Here is a 25013-nt window from a genome sequence, read left to right as displayed (position 1 = left end):
TTTGTGAACTTAATTTGGGGACACTACAATGTGTAACATTGAAGTTATTGAATATTTTTCCCAAAAGAACAAAATTCCCAAAAATTATGCAAAAGCAATTTTTTTTCCAATTTAAGTGTTGTAGTATAACCAGCAGGAGACCACTGATGTGTGAACTGAATTTGGTGACACTACAATGTGTAACAGTGAAGTTATTGAATATTTTTCCCCCCAAAAAATCCCAAATATTATGCAAAAGCACATTTTGTTTAAAATAATTTGGTCTTTTATTATGGAATTGTTTATTTCCGGGTCATCGAGCGTCGTTGTTGCTGTTTTCACGTTTGTTGTTGAGGCATCGAGGTCAGAATAGTAATATTTTTCACTTCTTTGAACACATACTACTCTAATTACGTATTTATTTTACAATACTCAGACTTCAGTTTTTGGGGGCACAACAGTGAATCTGCTTGTCTGCCAAGAGAATTAATGATTATACATTTGATTCATTACTGTAATTATGGACGAGTCTAACAGACCCTCTTCATATTTGGATGAGCCTCCAAACAGTCGTCTGTTTCTCGTTACCAGTAAATCCATTACTGAAGATATCATCCGAGAGCATTTCACAGCTTTCGGGGAGATTCAGGACATCTGGGTGGTGAAAGACAAGCAGACGAAAGAGTCGAAAGGAGTGTCGTTTGTGAAATTCGCCAAATCTTCTCAAGCATGTACTGCTATGGAGGAAATGCACGGCAGATGCCTCGCCGAAGGAACCAAGCCTATAAAGGTATGGCAATATATATATATATATATATATATATATATATATATATATATATATATATATATATGCACACACACAGAACAAAAACACTAACCGTTTATTTAGAGTTAGGACAGTACCACTGGTTCACCCAGTATTGCGCCCTTGTTCAAGACTCATGACAAGCCCAGGTTACTCCGTATGGACCGACCGAACCTATATTTTAACATTTCTATAAATTTTTTCCCACCTCTTTGCCTTCACTAGTTCACATGGTTCTCTGGTGTTACAGAGACATTTTACAAATCAAGAACACAAATTCAGAATGCAAATCAGAATTACATTTAAGGAAAAACGTCTTTCCTCTTATGAGAAAACAATTATCATTATTGCAATACAGTAATTAAAAAAGTCATTTAATAAAAAATAAAGTATTTAAAAAAATTACAATACAAAATGCTTTATTTTGGGGTAAAATAACAGACATTGTGAACATTTCTGTGATATCCACCTCATTTTATTAATGTATTGTCTAGGGTTGCAACAGTATGATAACCATCTCAGAAAATATCACGGTACTATATAGTATTACACAATTACTATTATCAGTGAAAACGAAGGGTTCATAGTTAATCGCAATTAATCAAATTTTGAAAGAGCTTAAATATGACTAAATATACACTCCGTGACCACTTTGTTAGGTACACGTATACACTTATGCCTCCTACACACTACACGACTTTCAGAGACATTGGATCATGGTACTGTTCATATTACACAACTGTCTGTGTTGTCATTGAAGTCGTAGTGTTTTCAAATTACACGAGGAATCGGCGATATGGGTGAACACATTACAAAACATTTCACTATTGACAAATTACCCACTACTCTGCTTGGACTCCAAATTACATTTCATAACAGAGTACATGCGAGAAGTGATACGAGATATGAAAACAAATGCATGATCATATGTTGTGCATTTCAGAACATGATGTGTATGTTTTTAATCATACATTTTATTGGTTACAATATGAAAAAGTACCTCTTACTGAAAAATCTGCCTATTTGCTTCCCAGACTGTCCGAGAGAATTTGCAATTTCTCTCCAAATCTCCTCTTTCTCCACTTGTTTGTGGTACAGTTCAGAAATAGGTGCTGGTGCTCCTGCCAATGTTCCACATGTTTCCTCCATTTCTTCGGTCCAATGAGACTTTCTTGATACCGCAGCCATGCTAGTTGATGTTCTGTTGCAGGTACATCAGGAGTCCTCCTACTGAAGCTTCCATGCCCCTTTTCTTGCTCTCTCATTGGCTGTAGGACAATGCTGTATTCAGTCAAAACATATTTCACATATTTCACATTAGACAGGTCTAGATATTTAACATTCTAGATATCTCGCTGACATTGATGACGCGTTGGTGCTTCTCTCATATCGCGCCTTTGATAATTCATACATTGCGATCATCGCTCAGGGGAGCAAGCTCCGATTTGCCTATGATTTTGGGCTTTTGTCAGCGATCTCCACGAAAATCGGGCTTAAAATCATGTAGTGTAAACTCGGCATTAATCTGCATCCGAAATCACTCACTTGTTCACTCATTCACTATTTCCTATATAGTGGAGGTCTGTGAGTGCCCTATATCAGGCAAGGAGTGAATGAAATGAGGAAGTGAATTAGAGCGCTTACGCAGGTTATAAACGGAGTGTCGGAGAGAGCGCAGGACATGATGCAGAAACAACTTCACATACTGTATGGGTATTGTACTTTTATCTTACATGTAGGAAAATAATAATCATAATAACAATAATTATACATGTTATACTTATAAAATATATATTCATTCAGTTTAGCCTGCTATTATATATTTTCATAATTATTTAAATATTAATACTGTGAAAAACTGCCAACAAGAATAAAATCATTTGTACAAACGCACATTATTATATATTTTTTTTATATAATTTTTTACCATCTTGACACTTCCATCCAAACTCTGCAGCATTTCTCAGCGCCAACAAGACATGTGTGCGCATTGCGACCTCATGCGACTAATACTAACATACTTGCTGTGTCTCGTTTGAAAGGCTGTGTCCTCCGGAGGTCGCATTTGTCGGCCACATATGTCATCTCGTTTCAGAAAAGTGAGTAGGACACTTCGAATGCAGCCTTCGAATGTGACCTTTTTTCACAGTAATTTGGAGGATGCATGAGGTGTATCCTTTGTGATCACACACAACCAACCTTTGTGAAAAACACAATTCACAATGCTTACAGTGGGAACGTCTAAAACAAATGATGCAAATTTGCCAATGATGTTTAAATAGGCCCGGCTCCACAGGAGGGCCAGGGTGGGCCTGGCCCACCCAATTAGGAGATTGGTTGTTATGGGGGGGTGGGGCCAGGGTGGGCCAATCACAAAATTGTTGCGATGTTCAATTCAGCTCCAGATTTTCCTTTGCCATTATTAATAACGATACTTTCGTTTTAACAGTCAGTGAACATATTCCTAAACACTTGTACATTAAACAAAGCACAACATGCACAGATTTCTTATTCCGAAAGGACTAAAGTTAAGCACTTTTGCTCACCAGGACGAAGCTACCACATTTTCCAGTTGTAGCAACGAGTCGGCGAAATAGTTGTGTCAAGTTCAACGGCATCTTCGGATGGTGTCAAACACAATTACATCTATACAGAAATGCAGCAATTCTGTCCCAAATGATTTAAACAAGGCAAATCCTCATCAGCCGGTTCTGAAATCATACCCCCGAACTCTTCCCGGAGGGAGGGAGAGATGTTTTTTGGCCGCTCGATATCATTCACGACCATGGCTTGAATATTCTGTAGAGCGCGACGTATGCTTTTGTTTTCCATTTAGAGTATTTGGTGTTGCTTTCTTCGAGAAGGATACTTTAATATCAATGGGTTTTAGAAACTGGAAAGTAGCATTAGAATGCAACCGGGGCCGCCAATATATAGAAAATAATTGATTTTGGATAAAAAGCGTGGCAGGTGTTTTTAAATTTTTAGCAGTCAGTGAGCTTCCACTACGTGGAGATCAGGAAACATTTGACAATGAGGAGGACTGCATAACTGCGGGGCTTTTTGCCAAGCTGTTTAAATACACCTTGCTGACATTATGTCAAGTGTCCCAGAAAATGCAAAGTACACTTCCAAAACCATCCAGAATTAAGTGATTAAAATCTTGGCCTCCAAATTTCTGAAAATAAATAAAACAGAAATATGACACTTCTGATTCAGCTGCATTTTGTTTAAAAAGTGATGGCATAAGGGATCGGTGCAACATTGAAAATGTGGCTGTTGTAATCTGCTTTGTGTGCAATGGTGTGCCAGTGGAACATCTCATTGGCATGTTAGAACTACAGCAGCTTGATGCAGATTACATCACCACCGAAATATTAAGACACTTGTCTCATACAGTATACAGTTATGACAATATACTGAGCCAGTGTTATGATGGAGCATCAGTAATGAGGGGGGTGCGAGGTGGTGTTCAGGCTTTATTGCAAAAATATCAAATACATTCACTGCTATAACCACCAGCTTCACCTCTCCATCATACATGCAATTCAAATTGAACCTTGTGCTAAAAGATTCTTTGACTTGTCAGGCTCCCTGTACGCTCACGCTTTACAGCTTCCAAAATAACAACAGCTTTTTAACTAGTCTCTATGTGTCAGACTCTCTCTCTCGACTGGAGGCTCTGTAGCTGTCTTTATGCCGCTCTCCCCGTGCTCACTGAAATTAGAGACATAGTTGTTAGACATAATTTAGCTCAGGTGCAAGCGCCCCTACCGCTTTCTCCCCCGGACGAGCGCTTGACCACGCCCCCGCTGCCACAATAATTAAAATAAAGTATTAGACTAAAAGTACACATGTAAAATCTATTTTCTTTTCTCTTTACATCGTTATAACTCTCCTAAGATTTACCTCATACATTCCCTTCTAAAGGGACTTCTCACTCAAAGTACTCCTGTTTGTTAAAGAGTGGCGTTCTGTCATAGCAACCATGTTATGTTCCGTTTCCGTTTGTCCTATGAAGGCTGTCTCGTTTAAACAAGGCTTCTTTAAAGGAGGACGCTCTGTATACTGCAGCCTTTAAAGGATATGTCCTACCTAGCACGCAGCCTTCCAAACGAGACACAACCATCGTTATGTTCGCTTACCGGAAATGTCGTCATGCATTCTGTAGGCTTTCAAGTAGTTAGATGACGAAAACAAGTGTAAAACTATGACGTACAAGCCTTGTTTTCTCTTTAAAAGAGATGTTGTTTGTAATGCATTTCATTCATAATTACATTGAAAGTGAACAATCTTTTTAAATAGTTCATATAAGTTAAATAGTGGAAGGCTCGATGGGCGGAGCCGAGGAATGCTGGAGAGGTGGAGCCCTGGGAGGCGGAGCCCTGGGACGGTCGAGGCTACAGGCGCTGGCTCTGGGACGGTCGAGGCTACGGGCACTGGCTCACTGACGTTCGAGGCTACAGGCACTGGCTCACTGACGTTCAAGGCTACAGGCAGTGGCTCACTGACGGTCGGGGCTGTAGGCATTGGCTTGTTGGCCATGGTATGCGTGAGCTCTGGTTTGTTGAACATAGAAGGCAGAGCCATGGGAGGTTCTGGGGAAGGAGCCGTGGAAGGCGGAGGCTGGAGAGCAGAAGCCTTTCCTCTTCTCCTCCTCCTCCGGGCGGACGTGGCTGGCAGTGCTGGCTTGTTGACCAAGGCAGGCGTGGGGGTTGGCTCGCTGGCAGGTGGGGCAGGCGTGAAGGGACGAGCCATGGACGACTGGGGAGTCACCACTGTGGGAGGAGAGGCAGGGTCCTCCTCAACGACGCCCACAGTGAACGGCGAGCCGCAGGCCAGCAGAGTCTCCTCCATAAATTCGAGGAGCATCCAGCCGCGCGTCGCCGGTGGCAACCTGTTCAGGTTGGCCCTGAAGAAAACCACCAGGGAGGAGTCCGGGAAGTCCGCGACACTCGCCAGCTCGAGGAAATCACGGATGTGGTCCTCCACAGGACGGTCCTCTTGCATTAGGCTGAGCAAACGACAGTTAGCTTGTAACACCGCTAGATCCATATCGGTCGATTGTTCTGTAACGTTAGTAGGAGGAGGCAGACGAGGAGTGAGGTTCTAAACGTGGGTTTTATTAATCAAAAGTGAAAACGAGACAGACAGGAACAAAGGAAACATCCACGATGGGAAAACTGAAACCAAAACATGAAAACGTCAAGGGAACACGAACAGGATGAACACGGCTAGACTTTTACTTCCAGGCATCTACAAACACAATCGATCGACAGAGGAATGGAGGAACAGCAGGGTTTAAATACACAGAGACACGATAATGACAAAACGACAATCAGGTGAGAACAATGACATGGGGCTGGCAGTGATGAGGGCCGGGAATCATGGGAATTGGAGTTCATGACAGGTGAAAAGAGAAACACGGGGCAGACAACAGGGGATCGTAACAGATATAATATTACAGCTGTTCTGTAAAGAACATTAACCAAAAACAGTTATGATGTAAAAAAAATAGCTATATGATAGAAAAAATAGGGGTGGGCAATATGACCAAAATCTTATGACGGTATCACTAATTTTATTTCACGATAATGATAGATATCACTATATAGTTAATTTTTTCGAAATAATCTATAAAAATTGGTTTAAAAAAATACATATATTGTAATGCCTATTTTGGAAAAATACAGTCATTTAATTATTTTATAAATGAAAACTATTTCCTCTTAAATCATTTTCTCTTTATTTGTATCTTGACAAACTTGGGAAAAAAAAATCAACCTTACCACAATGCTAAATTTCAGTCTGATATTATTATTATTATTATAAAACTTTCCTCAAGAAACTTGACATCTTCTGAAATAATGGGTAAAAAAAAAAATCCTTCCTATCCTTGATAAAAAAAGAAAAAAAGAAGCACATCATTATGCTCTTTAAAGTAATCTCTGTAGACAATATTTGAATATCTGAAAGCAAAGCCTGTTTGTTTTCTAATATCTGATGAGGTGTAGTTTAATAAAACCACATGACAGATGACACAATATTGTTGGCGCATTACACATTGTTTTAGCTGTTTTCCCTCGTCAGTGTTTGTTAGAATGTCAGGCTCTCTCACCCTTTGAGATATTCGACTTCCTCCATTGCGCTTTAAGGTAAAAAAACTAAAACCTCAGTAGAATTCAAATGGGTCACGCAAGTTTTGAAGTTGTGCCACAATAGAAAGAAACCAGATTGAGTAGTGCCAGTGTGATCATAACCTCTGTGTTCTCCTGTCTGTGGAGCACAATCTGGAAGCCTGCTGGATGAGAAGCATATTTAGAATGTGAGAAGAATTTATTTGAATTTGCTTTGACTATCCGAAATTTCACTTATTGAAAAATTCTCAGTACCTAAATAAAAAACCTGTTTCTTCAATTCTCCCCATCTTCCTTCTCAATTTCTCAGACAGAATGTGTACTACGTACGTGTTACCTGAATAGAACGAGCTGCAAATTGCTTGCTACACGGTGGCAATTTTGCGTTACCGCAATACAGACGGTAATCCAAAATGTTTACTGGTATATCGCCCACCCCTAGCCTGTGACGTAGCCTACAATAAACCTAATGTTTTCTAAACATGAAGTGCACACAGAATAAAAGATGGTTTAAATCGTCAAGCAATCGGCACCTCATTGAAAATAGACTTCTTAATCAGCCATTCCTTGCCTACAACATTCATTTTCTAGGCTACTTACTCAAAAGCATACATTTTTTGATGAGCAAAATTAACATGTCGACATGGTTTTTTGAAAGATGACTGATTTGACTGACCTGAGGCGGTAATCCTGCACTTGAAAAAGCCCCCTCAGGAGGAAACTAACTTTCAAATATGCACAGATTTAAAGAAGACTCAAATTTGAAAGCATCTAACTTTCAAGCCAACATTTCGGAAATTCGCTTGACGCACCACCACCGAAGTGATTTCATAGCTACTTTGCTGAGTTTACGTGTCTAGCTAGAGGACATTTTCCTGCACGCACAACGAGTGAGAGAGGAAAGAAGCGTATGCAGCCTGCGGTGAAATGAAACTTAGTATCTGCTCCAGATATCCCCCTTTTTTTTTTAATAATATTTGTATTATTTATTATATTTAAAATGTGTAACAATATTATGACAGTAATTTAAGTGCAGTCTCTAAATGTGAAAATGTTGGACAGTTTAATGGGGAAAAATATTAACTGACCAGTAATTGCATTGTCCTAGCAGCATCAGAACTGTTTAGTTGACTAGTCTCGCACCTCCCTACCGTAAGCACTCATATGAATGGGCACCATGCAATTTATGGTGGTGTATTTGCAAGAGTAATTTATTTCAAGTGTATTGTCATTTATTTCTCATTCAAATCTCCATTCAGTGGTAATATAGGCACATTTATGCTTCGATACATCTGCCAAACCTTAAATAGCAGCAAGCCCAAATTCCAAGCTTTTAAATGACAATATTTTTCAAGAAGATTTTAATTAATTTGCTAGCAGTTCCAGGTTAAATGATGAAAAATGTATGTTTTTTTTTAAAATATTAGTTATCGTTATCGGCCACAATGAGCTGTGAATTATTATTAAAACAGAGCACTAGGTCAGGCCAGAGTCAGGGTGGAAAAATGATCAAATATTATTCAATTATGACCATTTTGTTACAAAAAAAAACTTTACTAACATTATAAGTATACCTCAGGAAATATAATAAAATAAAAAAGGAGTATGTTATGACCTCTTTAAGCACTCAAATAATGAACTGACAACTGTATTCTCCTGCTCCCAGAACGGGGCTATAGTGACTTCAACACATTCATCATCAATGACAAAACAGCATTTTTGGATTGTGATCTTTTATATATATGTACTTTTCTCACCCTTTTCTATCCACTTAGTTCTTGACCGTACACATGGTCCTTCTGCTTTTAAAAAAAAATATGAATACTATCCAGCTTTGATTGTAGTATTCATCAATTCTTAGCATATATTTTCTGGAACATTTGTTAATAAAACATACAGTATTATCTAATTATATAACATAAAACTCTGAACACAAATAAGAAATGGCACTCATTACAGAAAATAAAAATTCTGAACTTTAGTGAAACCTAAAACATACCTTACGGCACAATATGTCTCTTAATTTAAATGTAATTAAATTAGTCAAATTTGATTTCCCATATTTTGAAGTAAAAATACTAAAGGTTTCAGATATCAGTTTTAAAGATGAAATGCAATTACATAATTATGTTAATTAGTAATTGAATTATGTAGCCGACCAACTTTGAGCTAATGGATGACAGCCACCACCGAAGACCATTTTTGGACCAAGGAAAAAACCTGGTTGTGCCATAGTGTATGGTTGTTTTAAAATTGTGAATGCCAGGTGAATTGTCATTGAGCTCTGATCATTATTTGCCTTGTAAGGTTTGATTAGGTCTTTTTGTGGTGTTAGAAATTAAAGAAAGTAGGATGCGAATGCCAGGGCGGACACATCGCAAAGGGTCTGCCCTATTCCAACTAGAGTTCAGAACTCTCACAGAGAGGAATAAAAGTCAGAATCTATTGGCAAATCGGTAAATGTGTTAATCAGAATTAGGAAAAATGTACACCTTAAATATTTTAAATTAGTCGCATGTGTAAACGCATTCATTTTGACAGCTCAAAAAAAGTTGTGTAAATTTGTTTTCGTATATGAAAGATATCATGTCACTGCTTGACATGTCATGTCAACTACCCACAGAGATCTTGATTTAATGTGTCTAAATGGCAAATTAGTAATGTGTAATAACTAGTTTGTAAATAAATGAAATAAAAGTACTACATGTACACAGTTTGGTTGAGATGTTAAACTAATAGTGACGATGGTGTTTCTTTCTTGTCCAGGTGTTCATTGCTCAGTCCAGATCCTCTGGCAGTCACCGGGATGTGGAAGATGAAGAGCTCACCAGAATATTTGTGATGATTCCAAGGTCCTTCACGGAGGAGGATTTAAAAGAATCCTTCAAGGTAATTTATTAATACATATATTTTTTTTACGATTCTCCTTTATTCCCTATTACTCTACCCACATCACATACTGTATATAGGGCTGGGCGATATGGCCAAAATTGTTATCACGATAATCTTTTTCATTTTGTTCGATATCGATATTTATCACGATATACGACACATTGCACTTTCTTTTTTTTGTTTGAAGTTAACGGCAGAAAAGAAGAAAAAATTGATTCTAAACAGTCAAAATAGTCTCTACAAAACTGTACAGGGGGTCCAGAGCCAAAGCAGTGTGGTCTGCGTGATCTTTTAGCAATTATACCGTCTTTTACCGTTTATCAATTGAAAATGAATGTTAAAAGATCATCCGTTGGAATATCTTTACATTAAAATGAAATATTTTTTATATTTCTTTAGATTCAGATACACAAGTACGGGGCATAGAAACCCTTGTGACTGTGCAATGATGCTGAATGTGGGTTCAGGGGTGTCCCGAGAAACAATAAAAAACATTTGTATATTTTCATTAAAGTGAGAGACTAGTCTACCAACTAGTAATTTTAGTCTTTCCTTATCCATTCCAGACATCGAATTAATTTTCACAAAATTAGAACAGAAATCAATTTGTTTATTCGATTTATTTATTATTAAAGGCTCGTAACATGCTGATTAATAAAGATACATTTAGAAGGGAAAAACGTTTTGGTCTAAAAGGTGCTTTGAAACCACGTTAACTCATGTGGCGCTTCATGTCTACACACATGCAGGGAAAAGAGGCAACGCGTGCGGAGCGGAACAGGGCAGAAATTATGCATATTTGGTGCTAGAGAACAATATTCTAGATTACAGCGCAGAAAGATCAGAGCTGTTGTCCACATCACTGTAGTTCTGTCGCGCTCTTCACTAGAGACGATGAGAGGGCGCAACCATTGTCATGAAATCTTGCGCTGCGGATGGTATCAATCCGGTGTCCGACGTAACCTAATAGTTAGCAAGGCATAATTGTTAACTAGCATTAGCAAGTTCATCCAGTCTGACCCTACGTTACCACTGGCACGTTGTGAGTGAAGCTGAGAGCGTTTTCAATTCATTCCTATGAAAGCAGAGCGTCATGCTCGCAAGGTGGATCTTAGGATTGGCAGCGGTGCGGAGCAAGCTCTCTCCTAGCTTATTGTGGATTTTTTTTATCATGATATATATCGATATCGTTTTATCGCCCAGCCCTATATGGTATTCAATATAATAAATATATCCATAATGTTTTTTTTCTAAAGCAAAATGTAATTTTTTCATTCCTGTTTTCAGTCCTATATTCATTCAATTTCAAAATGAGTGTAATAGTGAATCTTATTAGTGATAATATATGGATTTTGTGAGATTCATAAACTTTATTTAAATGGATCAGTAATTTTGACCAGGGAAAACAAGGAGCTGGTAGCCAATGAGAAACACATCACAAGGGTTAAGACTTAGTACACTTAAAGTAGGACCCTATTTTTGTTTTATTATTTACACTCTCTCCATCTCTCTGTTGTCTCTGCTGCAGGAGTATGGAGAAATAGAGTATGCTATCATTATTAAGAATAAGACCACAGGAGAAAGCAAAGGTCTGGCATATGTGAGATACCACAAACCTTCACAGGCAGCCAAAGCCATTGAAAACTGTGACAAGAGTAAGTATACTTGGTTTGCAGTGTATACTTTACTTTGTGATTTGATGTTGTTTTCAGAAGTGTTTTTTTGCATGTGTCTCTGCAGCCTTTAGAGCCATATTAGCTGAGCCCAGAACCAAAATTGCATCAGCTGACAACGAGCCATTCAGCAACCCCAGACCAGAGCTCTCCACAAATGATCCAGGCCCCAGCTCTTACCCATTTGGTTAGTATAAAGCCATCTTTAACAACCATCAGATTCGTTCACGTCCTTGGATTCAGAAATGATTTGTTTTTATGGCAATGATAATAAATCTGTAATAGAGCTACAGTGCATTGTCGTGGAATATCGCGATGAATCTCTCTAAGTTGTAAGAAAACTCTCGGAGTCTTGAGTTCCAGATGCCAAAGTTGTAGTTTATTGAACACCAACAAACATGAGACCGGCCAGCTGTCCGTTCTGACTGTCTTAGTCCAAAACCTCCTCTTCTATACAGTTTGTTATCTGGCATTACCTCATTTCTGTGCCCCTTTGTTATTTTTGTAACCAATGGATGCTATTTGCCACCATTATCTCACAGAGCCTTTTGATATCTTTTTACTGGTAGAAACTTGGCTTTAGTCTATCTTCAAGGTGCTTAGTCTCATTATTTTGTTACAGCTGGGTGCTCTTTGTGGCCTCTGCAGCAACAACAATTTTAGTAACCTCATATGCTCTCTCCTGGGTCACACAAAGGCCAGGAAACTCATATAAGTATTTTGATATATAAGAAACATACTAGAATATTGAAAAATATACTATATATTCCCACCTCTGAGACTTAAAAAAGTCTCACACTCTATTTCCCTCAAACCAGAGTGCAGTCACACAAGCTAGCCTGTCCCATTTCATCATGTAGCCAAAGTAGGCCACTCAGTCCACTATCCAATGCCATCTTTATGGGGCTGCACTCTGCAGAACTTGGGACCAAACCTCTCCATCCACACTTAACTAGGAAGGGGTAAAAGATCCCAGTCCTCTAGCTAGCGCTGTGCCTGGGGGTGGGTGACAAAAATCAACTCATTTGTAATAAGCATGTGCATGCAACTGTAAAGCCTTGCGTGATGTAGAGTACAATTGATTATCCATTGAGTAGAAGATATATATATATATATGCTTTAACAAAACACTATTAAAAGTAACATAGTAATATTTATCCTTTGTTGCCAGAGGAACTCACAGACAATTCCGGTAGCCTGGAGCGCTATCTGGTGGTGTGTTGGAGCAGACAGCGGGTTTTTAAACCACCAGTTGAGTCTATTTGCTCTTGCAGCCAAGCACTGAGGTGCTCCTCACTCCTGTCTTCAAATATAGCTCTTATATGTCTTCTCTTGGCAATAACTTCACATATACATTATATGGAACCATAATTATCAAAAATGCTACTTCTATTTGGTTAGATACAGTGTACTAAAGATATACTTCACCAATAATTAATAAGTAATTGGTTACATTGATAATATGTCAAAAATAACAAACAAAACACCCTCTAACTCCTTTCTTGAGATGCTACCTATTTTGTTATGTAAAATGAAAGTACAATAGTCTTGCTGTCTCCCTTACTATCAAAAACATGAGAAAAGTGTTCAAAAATAAAATTCCCCTTACATTGTTATTTTCTTGATTGCTTCTCAGTAAATCTCATCAAGTTCATCCAATCCTGGCCCAATGGTATATTGTCTGGTTGCTACACTTGTTTGTGTTGTCATCATTGATACGGCTACCATTTGCTTAGCCTCCGTTCTAGTCATAATTGATCTCAGAATGGGTATAATACAACATAACAAGAATGCAAATAGGGTCAGTCCCATAACTACTATTATACCTATTTTCATTAGCCCCAACTTCCATGAACCAAAAAGATCATCAAACCATTGCCCAAACCGCTGATCTCTCCCTACATTAGATTTAACTTCCTTTCTCAGGTCATCCAGTTTCCTCATCGCCTGGGTAAAAGTTCCTTCTGGGGATGTATTATTTGGTATGTATGTATATACAGCAATCTAAATCTAAACCTAATCACATTATTATTAAAAAACATTTCATCATCTAAATGCCATATTACTGCACAATTGCCCTTAAATTGTCCTACATTCGTTTTTCCTTTAGTTTTGTTAAAGCATTCATACTCCAGTTGACGATTTATTTTATATGATAATGTGCTTTCTTTTTCTCATTATCCACACGTATTTGTCTAATTTTCTGCCTTCATCTCCCCACCCTATCATCTTATAATATTTATCATATTCGGATGACCCAAGAATGCCAAACATTCTGCTGGGCAGTACACTGTTCTCCCTGTTTTACCACAATTTTTTGGCATAATACTCAGCGCAATGCTTATAATCATACTGATTTGGGACTACTACAAATTTTTTCAATGGAGTGGGCGAGCACATTACACAGTTTGTCATTTTTGCTTGCTTAGCTGTATATCTGGCCCTTTTATACCAGTCATTTTGATTTGCATATTGTAATAGTTCCTCTGTTGCTGCTGACTCTATGGGTTCCATATCATTTTATAAATTTATTTGCTTTTTCAGTCTTTGGGTGATTATTTTGACAGGTGTCTTTTGAGGCCGATTCTTCGGTTTGTTCTGCTTAGCCAAATTGCTTATCCAGATTCTTTGCTTTTCGGGTTCACCTTTGTTTAGTGATCCAGGCGTTCGCTTCTTTCTGATTTCTCGTGCTATGTTCTCTAGACTCTGCTCATTCGGGGGAATAATATTGAAGGTCTGAGATGTCAATTGTAGGAAATTCATCATACCATAGTCGTTGTGATGGTCCTCAGCCTGGGGAGTCTGGGCCTTAATTGATCGCCTGTCCGGTAGGCCCTGTATAGGAGGCAATACCTGTCCCAAATATGTTAGTAACAGCATCATCAACACTAATACCTCCTTGAGCTTCCATTCTTTCTCCATGTGCCACAACTCTTCCTCGAACAACTGCGCTTGTTGGCCTGTTTCATTTCCTTCAGTTGCTTCTGAATCTGTTTCAGCAGGACGATCACTTTCTTCTTGTCTTTCTCCTTCTTCACCTTCTTGGTCCTGTTCTTCTGTGACATGTACTTCCGTCTCACTTTCTATGCTTTCCTGCTCTACTGCGGCACTTCAATCCCTTTTTCTGCCGCAGCGTGCTCTTCCCCTACTTTCGCTTGTCCTTCTACTTCCTCTTCTCTTTCCTCAGATTCTGTAGCCGGTTCCTGCTGATCTTCCTCGGGTTCTTAGTTTTGTGCTTGCTGCTCTTCTTTGTTTGAATCTTGCCTCGTATTCATCGTTGGGAAGTCCACATTCATAGTTTCTTCAATACAGTCCGTCAAGTGCTCTGTACTTTCTTAATTCACATTCTGGAGTATTTTGTTTTAGGTCAGCTTCATTGGAAAGGCCATCCAAGATCCCCAAGGCTGATTGTAGGGAACCCACTCTGCAGTATGCTTTCTTAGAATTGTTCATCTGGTGATCCTGGTCCTTCTTGGGACGTTTCTCTGGTAGGCCCCATCATTGGGGGCAACACTTGTCCCAAGTATGTCAGTAATAACATCCATATTAATATGTCTTTCTTATTCATTGGTATTGTAGGCCGCAATTGTTTTCCACCTTCTCTCCTTCAGCTGGTCATCCTGTCCTAACTTGCTTCAATGATGGCAACAGCATGACTATTTCATTTTATATGCATAAAGAACACTGTAATCACCTCATATGGTTACATGTTTTATATTAACTAACAATCATTACTTTCTGCATTCATTTGATTAATATATTAAATGATTTCCCTTATTAGAGTCATTTGCTACACACACATTTTTTGCATCTCATTTCTAGCACTAAATAACACATGGGTCCTCTGCCTCCTCCAGGCAGGAGCCGGGCATAGCCTGACTTTGTTCCAATTAAAAACATTAGATCATCCCTTTAGTATCTATACACAACATTTTTCATGGTCATTCACAGAAAGGGTAATTCACAAAAAGGCTATAATTCTCCACAGAGGAGGTAAACTACCACAGGTGTTCCTTATCTTAAAACTCCCTACTCATTCACTTATCACATACATTTCATTTCCTCCTGTTTCCCAAGGACTCTCAATGTCTGTATCACATTAATTAATTTTCCCTGCAAGCTAAGCTGTTTTTCATAGTTTCAGACTATATCAGAGTAATTCAGAGTATTAAATCAATAAAAGAATTATCAAATATATAACATATCATTGGAGGAATCAATTTCCTCCCAGTTTGGTCTTTCTGTTGCATTGGGCCATTTACATTGATTAGTACTTCATCTGTTTTTTTTACATAATTATTTAATCAGTGGTAACACACAATATAATATTATTCCCCTCTCACAAATTGTTGTTTCAATTATTATACCAATTGTAGCCAACCCTGCACCCTATTTCTTAATTAATTCCATTTATATTGTTACAAACAAACAAGACAAGCAATCTTAATCTTTAGTTACCAACATGTATCTTTTCCATTCTTCATTACTTTTACAATGTATATGAGATCAATTAAAGCATAAGTAAAAGTAATAAATCATCTTCCAGTCTAAATTCATTATCATACAAACATTCCCATGTTTGTTTAATACTTCTATAAAATGTCAAGCACTCCTTTGTCTGCAACAGTTCTCAAAACTTTACCCCAAAAACCAATCTATAAATAATCCTCTACACAGGGTATGATCCCCTGACAACACAGTGACAGAATGCTTGGTATTTAACACTGTGATAAGTTATTTTAGTAAAGCGGTTATTAAAATGCAGCATTTATCCACCCCTTAAAACCCTTTCAAACCTTCTTGGGCGGTGACGCCATTGTCAAGTCTTACCCGTCATTGGGTCGTCACCTCTTGCCACTGGTCTTGATACTGCTCAGTCCTCAATCCGTAATAATTTGGTATCAGTAAGCAGATATTTTCTTTTTCAGGGAGTATCACCGGAGAACCGACACACAACCAATGGAACATCTACAAATGCTTAAATATGGAGACAATTCAAAATATGGTTAAATTAAAAAAAGCATTATTAAAAATTCATCAATCTATTAAAATTGTCCAAAGTAAAATATGCTAAAATTGAACTCATTTAAAGATCATTCATTTCCATTCAGGTTTTATTTCTGCTACTTTAGCAAATGTTACACAAAACTATGTGGGGACTAACATCAGAATAAAGCCTCTCAAGCTTCTAGGAAGCTTAATTAAAAACATCACCTCAATTCAATAATAGTCTCTAGATAGTTTTTGAACCTACATTTATTCTTTCAGATGAATTTTCAACTTAAACTGTTTTCTTTAGTATAAACCCTTAACTTTAGATTGCCCTCTTAATATATAAAATCTTTAATTATTGATGAGGAGAGCTGTTTGAACTCCTTCATATCACTCTATCTAACATTAGTGTCAAGGCACATCATTTTACATATAAAAATAAAATCAAACCAAAATAAAATGAAATAAAACACTTATGAATATTTCTTCAAATTCTGCTCTTGTGTTTCTGTTTCAAGCAGACACTTATCAATTTTAGACTGAGAGTGAGGAGTGGGGCATTACACTGTTTCAAAATAATACATTTATTTTATTCTTCAACAGTAAAAATAGTGATATTTATAATAACTGATTATATTAACTGCTTTCAAACTTTCTCATCTCACACCATTTAAAAACAAAAACTACTCTCATCAAAAACTACTCTCATCTTACTTTCTTCTGTCCATTCAAACAACATACAAATAACCTTTCTAATCTTTAATAAAACAGAACACAATGTATTTTTCGACATTCTCTATATAATTAATACAACTTATGTTTAGCCTTCTGTTCATGCAGAGCTTTACATTTACAACACCTATCTTATTATTAATATATTATAATCCCTTTTTTATTATTAAGTAATAATTTATTATTACTACTTTCTCCATTTCTTACACTTTCTCAGGTGAAGGAACTTCCATTCTATCTAATAAAATAATATAAATCAAGTTTTTAAACTAACAGAAAAGTAAAAGATTAAACATAATAAAGTCTTAAAGACAAACATATCTAAAAACATATCTCTTTTCTTGTGTTTTGAAATAATTGCTCAGTAAGATACACTACTTAATTTTAATTTCTCATGACTCATTACATTATTTATTTATTTTTTTATTTTTTTATCCAAATGTTTCATCATCTTTTAACAGTTATCACTATTATACCTCTAAAATTACACTTTCATGTATTAACTATGGCAAACTAAAATAGTAGTAATAGAAATAGACACTCAATCAGCACTTTATAGCACACACTAAGCTCCTTTTTTTTTTTTCTTTCTTTATTATGAGGGTACTCTCTGGAAAATTTGGGGGAGTAACCCATCCAATAGGTAACTCTATAACTTTGCCATATGTTTGTAATATTTACGCTTCAAATCAATAAATCAGTGGTTAGCTGCTGGATTTAAATTTAGACCCTCAGAACAATTTAGACACGGGCATTGAACCCATTGATGGCATTCTGGAAAATCATAAAGTGATCGTATAAGACTGAAATCAACTTTTCCAGAGAAATTTTAATCCACATTATAAATGGCAAATAAATAATGATTACCAGCAGTAATTAGCGCAGGAAGATCAATCAGAACAATCACTTCATTTTCAGTCTTCTTTGTGTCCGGATTTCCTCCTGCAGCATTAGTAACTTCTATAAAATCATCTTTCTCAGCCGTCTGCAATGGTGAGAAACTAGTTCCAGAATGAGTTAGTGAAACAACATACACATAATGATGACAAAAGAAACACAGAATAGACACATGAATATGAACTTATTAACGTTCATATATGAGGAAGTTATGATGTTCAATTTAATCTTAACCTTTCTCCATGGGCTTCACCTTCCCCAAAGACTAATTTTTAAATGATCCAAATCATTCTTAAATTTATTTTCCTTTAATTTTAGTCTCAAATGCAGCTTCTCATTGTATCCACGATCAACCAAGACCTATTCTGTGTATACCAAACAAAAAATAAATAAAATAAAAATAAAATAGCTATCTATCTGCTTTCTATCTTTTTCTAAAGTCGGGGCCCCTTTCTGTCTGTCTGAAGACATCAACCGACATCTTTTGTTGGTTGATCAAGTTTACACCGATAACGCTGCACTCACATTTAAATTGTTCTCCAGACATTTTTAAAATCATAGAAAATTCAAAAACAACTTTCTTGTGTTTAATTTAATAATGTTAAAATAGTATTCTCTCATAAACTGGACCAGACAGAACATAAAATGGACACATGAATGTGAAGTTTTCACATTTAAGGTTTAACTGCATAAGATACAAAATAATAATTTTCTTATTTTATCATATCTTTGGTCCTCTTTTGCCATTTGCTTTAATATAACAACACTTATCTTAAATACAACCTTGGTTTAAAATACAATTACTTATTTGACTTTAGTTTAGCGCAATACACTCGACTCAAAGCTTTATTGTTTGTCCAGATAATGTGATTTCCCAAATGCAATTCAATCACTTTAAAGTTATCACTTTTTTATAATCTAAATATTCTTACTCATCACTTTGATATAAAAGGAGTTATGATCTGACACATGTTCATTCAACAGCTCTCAGTTTAGTTAATCTTATATCAGGCTTCATTCATGGCATGAAAAGAACAGCCCAATAATAAACATTGTCCAGTCCGCTAAGAGTTAACTATTTGATTTCATGCACATTTTTGTTTTAAAGCTATTTGTTTGTTTATACTGTATTATATTTATCCTTATACATACATACATACATACATACATATACATATACATACACACATTTACACAGACATACAAATATAATTTTTATCATTGGTTTTAATTCTACAATCATAATATTTATTAAGTGCCCTCTTTGTTTTTAATCATCAGATCTCTTCTGCCTCTTATATTGATGAAAATAGTCTAAATAGATTTTCTTTTATGTAAATTGCATACATACTCCTCATTAGTTATGCAGCAAAGGATCAACCTCTCTATCTGGATGGATATTTATAGGGCTCATATAACATACACTTCCTTACGCAATCACACTTCAGTCATACTTCCCATACTTTAAAACACAGATTCTCTCACAGACACAGAACCTTTCACACTTTTTACAAACACAAGGCCTTTATAAACACAGAGCTCTCAAAAAATATTATACTAAAACAAACCTATTACTTCTGCCCCTCCTTTTGCTCTCCTCTTTTTATCCCTCTCCTTTATTTCCATAAAAAACACTCATTATTTACAGTGGTTGATTGCTATATCTGTTAATTATTTTTACATTAAAACTCATGTACTTCCACCCACAGCTGTCACATCCATTTTGGGTCTCTGTTCAAGACAATTTCTACATTGGTGCTAATTCTCCTTTACTCTCCCTATTAAAAATCACCTTAACATTTTTGACTGTATTTAATTTGTTCATAACACCAGAAATGATCACTAATTCCCTGTGTTTCTATTATTAGTCTTTTTAATTCGATTTCTTTTCTCCTCTCAGTTAGTCTCCTCTCAAATTCAGTAACATCTTATTTCCACATTATTATTTCTGCTTCAGGAGGAAAACTGAGACAAGGAAAAAAAAAGTATTGTTCTGTTTCTCTTTGCGTGCTCAAAGCCCTCCCTTTACAGCTCCCTATTCTCACTCTAGCAGCCCCTCCCTTCTCTCTTTCCCAGCACTCAGTCTCCAGCGTACTGTAAGAGAGAGAGAATGAAAAAATCAACAACTGTGCTCATTTATCCGAGTCTTATCAACTATACTTCTGGATAACATCCAACTAAATAAACTAAATATTTATTACTACTAATACTTATTTATATATTTATTAGGGCCCAAGCACAAAGTGCGTAGGACCCTATTGTTTTCGTTAGGATTATTATTATTAGGGCCCAAGCACAAAGTGCGTAGGACCCTATTGTTTTCGTTAGGATTATTATTAGGGCCCAAGCACAAAGTGCGTAGGACCCTATTGTTTTCGTTAGGATTATTAGGGCCCAAGCACAAAGTGCGTAGGACCCTATTGTTTTCGTTAGGATTATTATTATTATTATTATTATTATTATTAGGGCCCAAGCACAAAGTGCGTAGGACCCTATTGTTTTCGTTAGGATTATTATTATTATTATTATTATTATTTTTTACGACTATTGGGGCACTTTTGGGGCTCTTAACGTGCTCAAAAACTCTTGAAACTTTGCACACGGGTCAGAACCCGCGGCCATCAGGGCCGGGCTGAAGCTGGTACCCGGGCGTGGCAGGGGGGCTCGACAGCGCCCCCTGGAACAGGGTCCGAAAACTTGGTCTATAACTCAAACACGCTTGCATGTAATAATATGAAACTCGGTGCACGTATAGATCTCATCGTTTCATATATCCTTCATACTTTTACTTTTTACCCCAGACCAACAGGAAACCGTCTATTTAGGGTTGTTTGAAAAACGCACGCAATGCAACAGCATGATGTCAAGACATTGAGAATGAAAAATTGCCGGCAGATTTTTGATATCTCTAACGGTTTGGCCGTGGCGAGGAAACGAAATGATGGCGCGAAAAGAGAAACAGGAAGTGTGTTATAACTTCTGCATACATTAATTGATCTCCATGAAACCGCAGCAGCGTGATCGCTGGAAGAAGCCGATCGCATGGATGTGACTATTGTCAGTCAAAGTTATAGCGCCACCAACTGGCAGAAGGAAGTGTGTCACTTTCAAAATGCTTTGAAATCACCCACTTATTTTTACCCGATTTACTTAAAACTTTAGGTGTATAATGTAAACACACGGCAGATGTAGACGTGTGAAAGGATTATTGATATCTTCGATACTGTCGCCGCGGCAACGCTTCAAACTCGAATATTCTTTTTTGATGCTTTTGAGACTCTTAGCATACTTGAAATTGCATGAAACTCGACAGACACATCACATTTATTAGCCAGTACACATGTGCAAAGTTTCAGAAACGGGCGTGGTGCAGGGGCTCAGTAGCGCCACCTTTTGACAAAAGTGGGGGTTGCTTTACACTTTGACCCACAGTCACAAAACTCAGGAATTATATTGTTCTCATCGAGCCGGACAACTTTCTAATTTACAGTCATTAGCTCAGACCAACAGAAAGTCAGATATTGTGGTTTGAATGTGGATATTTTGGAGAATTTTCTCTCCCTCTCTCACTGACCCTACGTCTCTCTGTGTCTGGGGGGGAGGGTGCTGATTTTGCTGAGGAGTGAAAATGCTTTTATTTTTGTTTTTCAAGGTTTTGGGGCCCTTAACGTGCTCAAACTCTTGAAACTTTGCACACGGGTCGGAACCCGCGGCCATCAGGGTCGGACCGAAGATGGTACCCGGGCGTGGCAGGGGGGCTCAACAGCGCCCCCTGGAATGGGATTCGAACACTTGTCCATATATCAAACATGCTTGCATGTAATGATATGAAACTCGGTACACTTGTAGGTCTCGTCGGGCCGAACAACTTTCGTGCTCTAAGTTTTACGCCAGCCCAACAGGAAGTCGGCTATTATGGGTTGTTTGGAAACACGTGCTCTGGAATTATATATATTCCGCCTAGAGAATGAATCCAATCGCCACCAAACTCGGTCGGCATGAAGTCAAGACATTGAGGATGCTACATTCCGGACGGATTTTTGATATCTCGAACGGTTTGGCCGTGGCGAGGAAATTGATTTATGACTAAAAAGGACACATGAAGTGTGTTATAACTTAGTTAGTTCTATCTACAGTTACAAAACTCGGCGTGTATATTGTTCTCGTCGAGCCGAACAACTTTCTAATTTACAGTCATTAGCTCCGACCAACAGAAAGTCAGATATTGTGGTTTGAATGTGGATTTCTTAAAATTTTTCTCTTTCTGAGTGACCCCTCCTCCTCCCTTTCTGTGTTTTTTCTCTCAGTGTCTCTCTGTCTGACAGACAGAATGGGCCTGCCAAATTTTTTTTGTGTGTGTGTGTGTGTGGGAGGGAGGGGGGTTCTCTGTTGGGTTTAGATTTGCTTTTTGATTGTTTGATTGTTTTTCAAGGTTTCTGGGACTTTTGGGGCCCTTAACATGCTCGAAAACTCTTGAAACTTTGCACACAGGTCAGAACCCGCGGCCATCAGGGCCGGGCTGAATCTGGTACCCGGGCGTGGCAGGGGGCTCGACAGCGACACCTGGAATGGGATTCAAACACTTGTCCATATATCAAACATGCTTGCATGTAATAATATGAAACTCGGAACACTTCTAGATCTCGTCGGGCCGAACAACTTTCTAATTTACAGTCATTAGCTCAGACCAACAGAAAGTCAGATATTTTGGTTTGAATGTGGAACACATTTCAAATTAACTTTGAAGCTCAAAAAGCACATCAAAAGTAACATAAAAGAAGGGAGTGTGTTATAACTTCTGCATACATTAACTGATCTCGATGAAACTTCAGCAGTGTGTTTGCGGGAAGAGGCCGGTCGCATGGATGTGACTACTGTGAGTCAAAGTTATAGCGCCACCAACTGGCAGAAGGAAGTGTGTCACTTTCAAAATGCTTTGAAATCACCCTCTTATGTCTCAAGTGAACAAACAGACCAACAGAAAATCAGATATTTTGGTTTGAATGTGGAACACATTTCAAATTAACTTTGAAGCTCCAAAAAGCACATCAAAAGTAACATAAAAGAAGGGAGTGTGTTATAACTTCTGCATACATTAACTGATCTCGATGAAACTTCAGCAGTGTGTTTGCGGGAAGAGGCCGGTCGCATGGATGTGACTACTGTGAGTCAAAGTTATAGCGCCACCAACTGGCAGAAGGAAGTGTGTCACTTTCAAAATGCTTTGAAATCACCCTCTTATGTCTCAAGTGAACAAACAGACCAACAGAAAATCAGATATTTTGGTTTGAATGTGGAACACATTGCAAATGAACTCTGAAGCTCCAAAAAGCACATAAAGGCAGCATAAAAGCAAGGAAGTGTGTTATAACTTCTGCATACATTAACTGATCTCGATGAAACTTCAGCAGTGTGTCACATGGATGTGAAAATTGTGAGACAAAGTTATAGCGCCACCAACTGGCAGAAGGGAGTGTGTCACTTTCAAAATATTTTAAATCACCCTCTTATGTCTCAAGTGAACAAACAGACCAACAGAAAGTCAGATATTTTGGTTTGAATGTGGAACACATTGCAAATGAACTTTGAAGCTCCAAAAAGCACATAAAGGCAGCATAAAAGCAAGGAAGTGTGTTATAACTTCTGCATACATTAACTGATCTCGATGAAACTTCAGCAGTGCGTAAATTATAATTACATTAATAAACCTGAACAGAGACCTCCGGATAAATACTGGCCTTCTGGATTAACACGTTTAAGTGCTGCAAAAGATATTGACCTATGACATCAAAAATTATTCTACATTTGAATTACCTCATAGATGTGACTATTGTGGTTCACGGTCCTAGGCACTGTCCCTGTCTCAAATGGCACACTTCATATGAATATTCAGTCTTGTGTACTTATTTCGTGTGTCCATTAACTCCATGAGACCGTAGGGTGTCTCATTTTTCATTTTAGGTATCGGAAGGGTGCTCACGCATACTTTGTGGTTGATATGTGCCCTCCATGCGAACTTTTGCAAAGCCCACGCTGATGCGAGCTCTACAGCACACGTCTTCTCGACGGTCAAAGCGAGGTTACGTTATTGCCCATTGTGCACAGCGACCCTAAAGGCACGGGGGTGGCGGTGCCACCGGCTTGGGCCCGCCATCGCTGCTCGCAGCTATATTTATTATTATTATTATTATTTTTTACGACTTACGGGGCACTTTTGGGGCTCTTAACATGCTCAAAAACTCTTGAAACTTTGCACACGGGTCAGAACCTGCGGTCATTAGGGCCGGGCTGAAGCTGGTACCGGGCGTGGCAGGGGGCTCGACAGCGCCCCTGGAACAGGGTCCGAAAACTTGGTCTATAACTCAAACACGCTTGCAGGTAATAATATGAAACTCGGTACACATATAGATCTCATCGTTTCATATATCCTTCATACTTTTACTTTTTACCCCAGACCAACAGGAAACCGTCTATTTAGGGTTGTTTGAAAACGCACGCAATGGAATTTGGAATACTCCTCCCAGAGAATTCCACCAATCGCCACCAAACTCGGTCAGCATGATGTCAAGACATTGAGCATGAAAAATTGCCGGCAGATTTTTGATATCTCTAACGGTTTGGCCGTGGCGAGGAAACGAAATGATGGCGAGAAACGAGAAACAGTCAGAGTGTTATAACTTCTGCATACATTAATTGATCTCGATGAAACTTCAGCGGTGTGTTCGCTGTAAGAGGCCGATCGCATGGATGTGACTATTGTGAGTCAAAGTTATAGCGCCACCAACTGGCAGAAGGAAGTGTGTCACTTTCAAAATGCTTTAAAATCACCCACTTATTGTTACACGATTTACTTCAAACTTTATGTGTATAATGTAAACACCCGGCAGATGTAGACGTGTGAAA

General features: G+C 37.9%; 1 protein-coding gene across 1 annotated transcript in view; it reads left to right on the top strand.

The window, feature by feature from the left end:
• Window positions 1-302: 302 nt before the first annotated feature.
• Window positions 303-25013, top strand: part of rbm45 (RNA binding motif protein 45) — an 86782-nt gene continuing 62071 nt past the window's right edge. The window contains exons 1-4 of the mRNA XM_052148741.1: window positions 303-769; window positions 9691-9813; window positions 11345-11471; window positions 11557-11676. Coding sequence (XP_052004701.1) covers window positions 500-769; window positions 9691-9813; window positions 11345-11471; window positions 11557-11676 — 640 coding nt within the window. The 5' untranslated portion in view covers window positions 303-499. The remainder of the gene's footprint in view (window positions 770-9690; window positions 9814-11344; window positions 11472-11556; window positions 11677-25013) is intronic.

Source organism: Xyrauchen texanus, chromosome 18 (assembly GCF_025860055.1).
Source record: "Xyrauchen texanus isolate HMW12.3.18 chromosome 18, RBS_HiC_50CHRs, whole genome shotgun sequence".
Taxonomy (NCBI): Eukaryota; Metazoa; Chordata; class Actinopteri; order Cypriniformes; family Catostomidae; genus Xyrauchen; species Xyrauchen texanus.
This window is presented reverse-complemented; position numbering and strand designations above follow the sequence as displayed.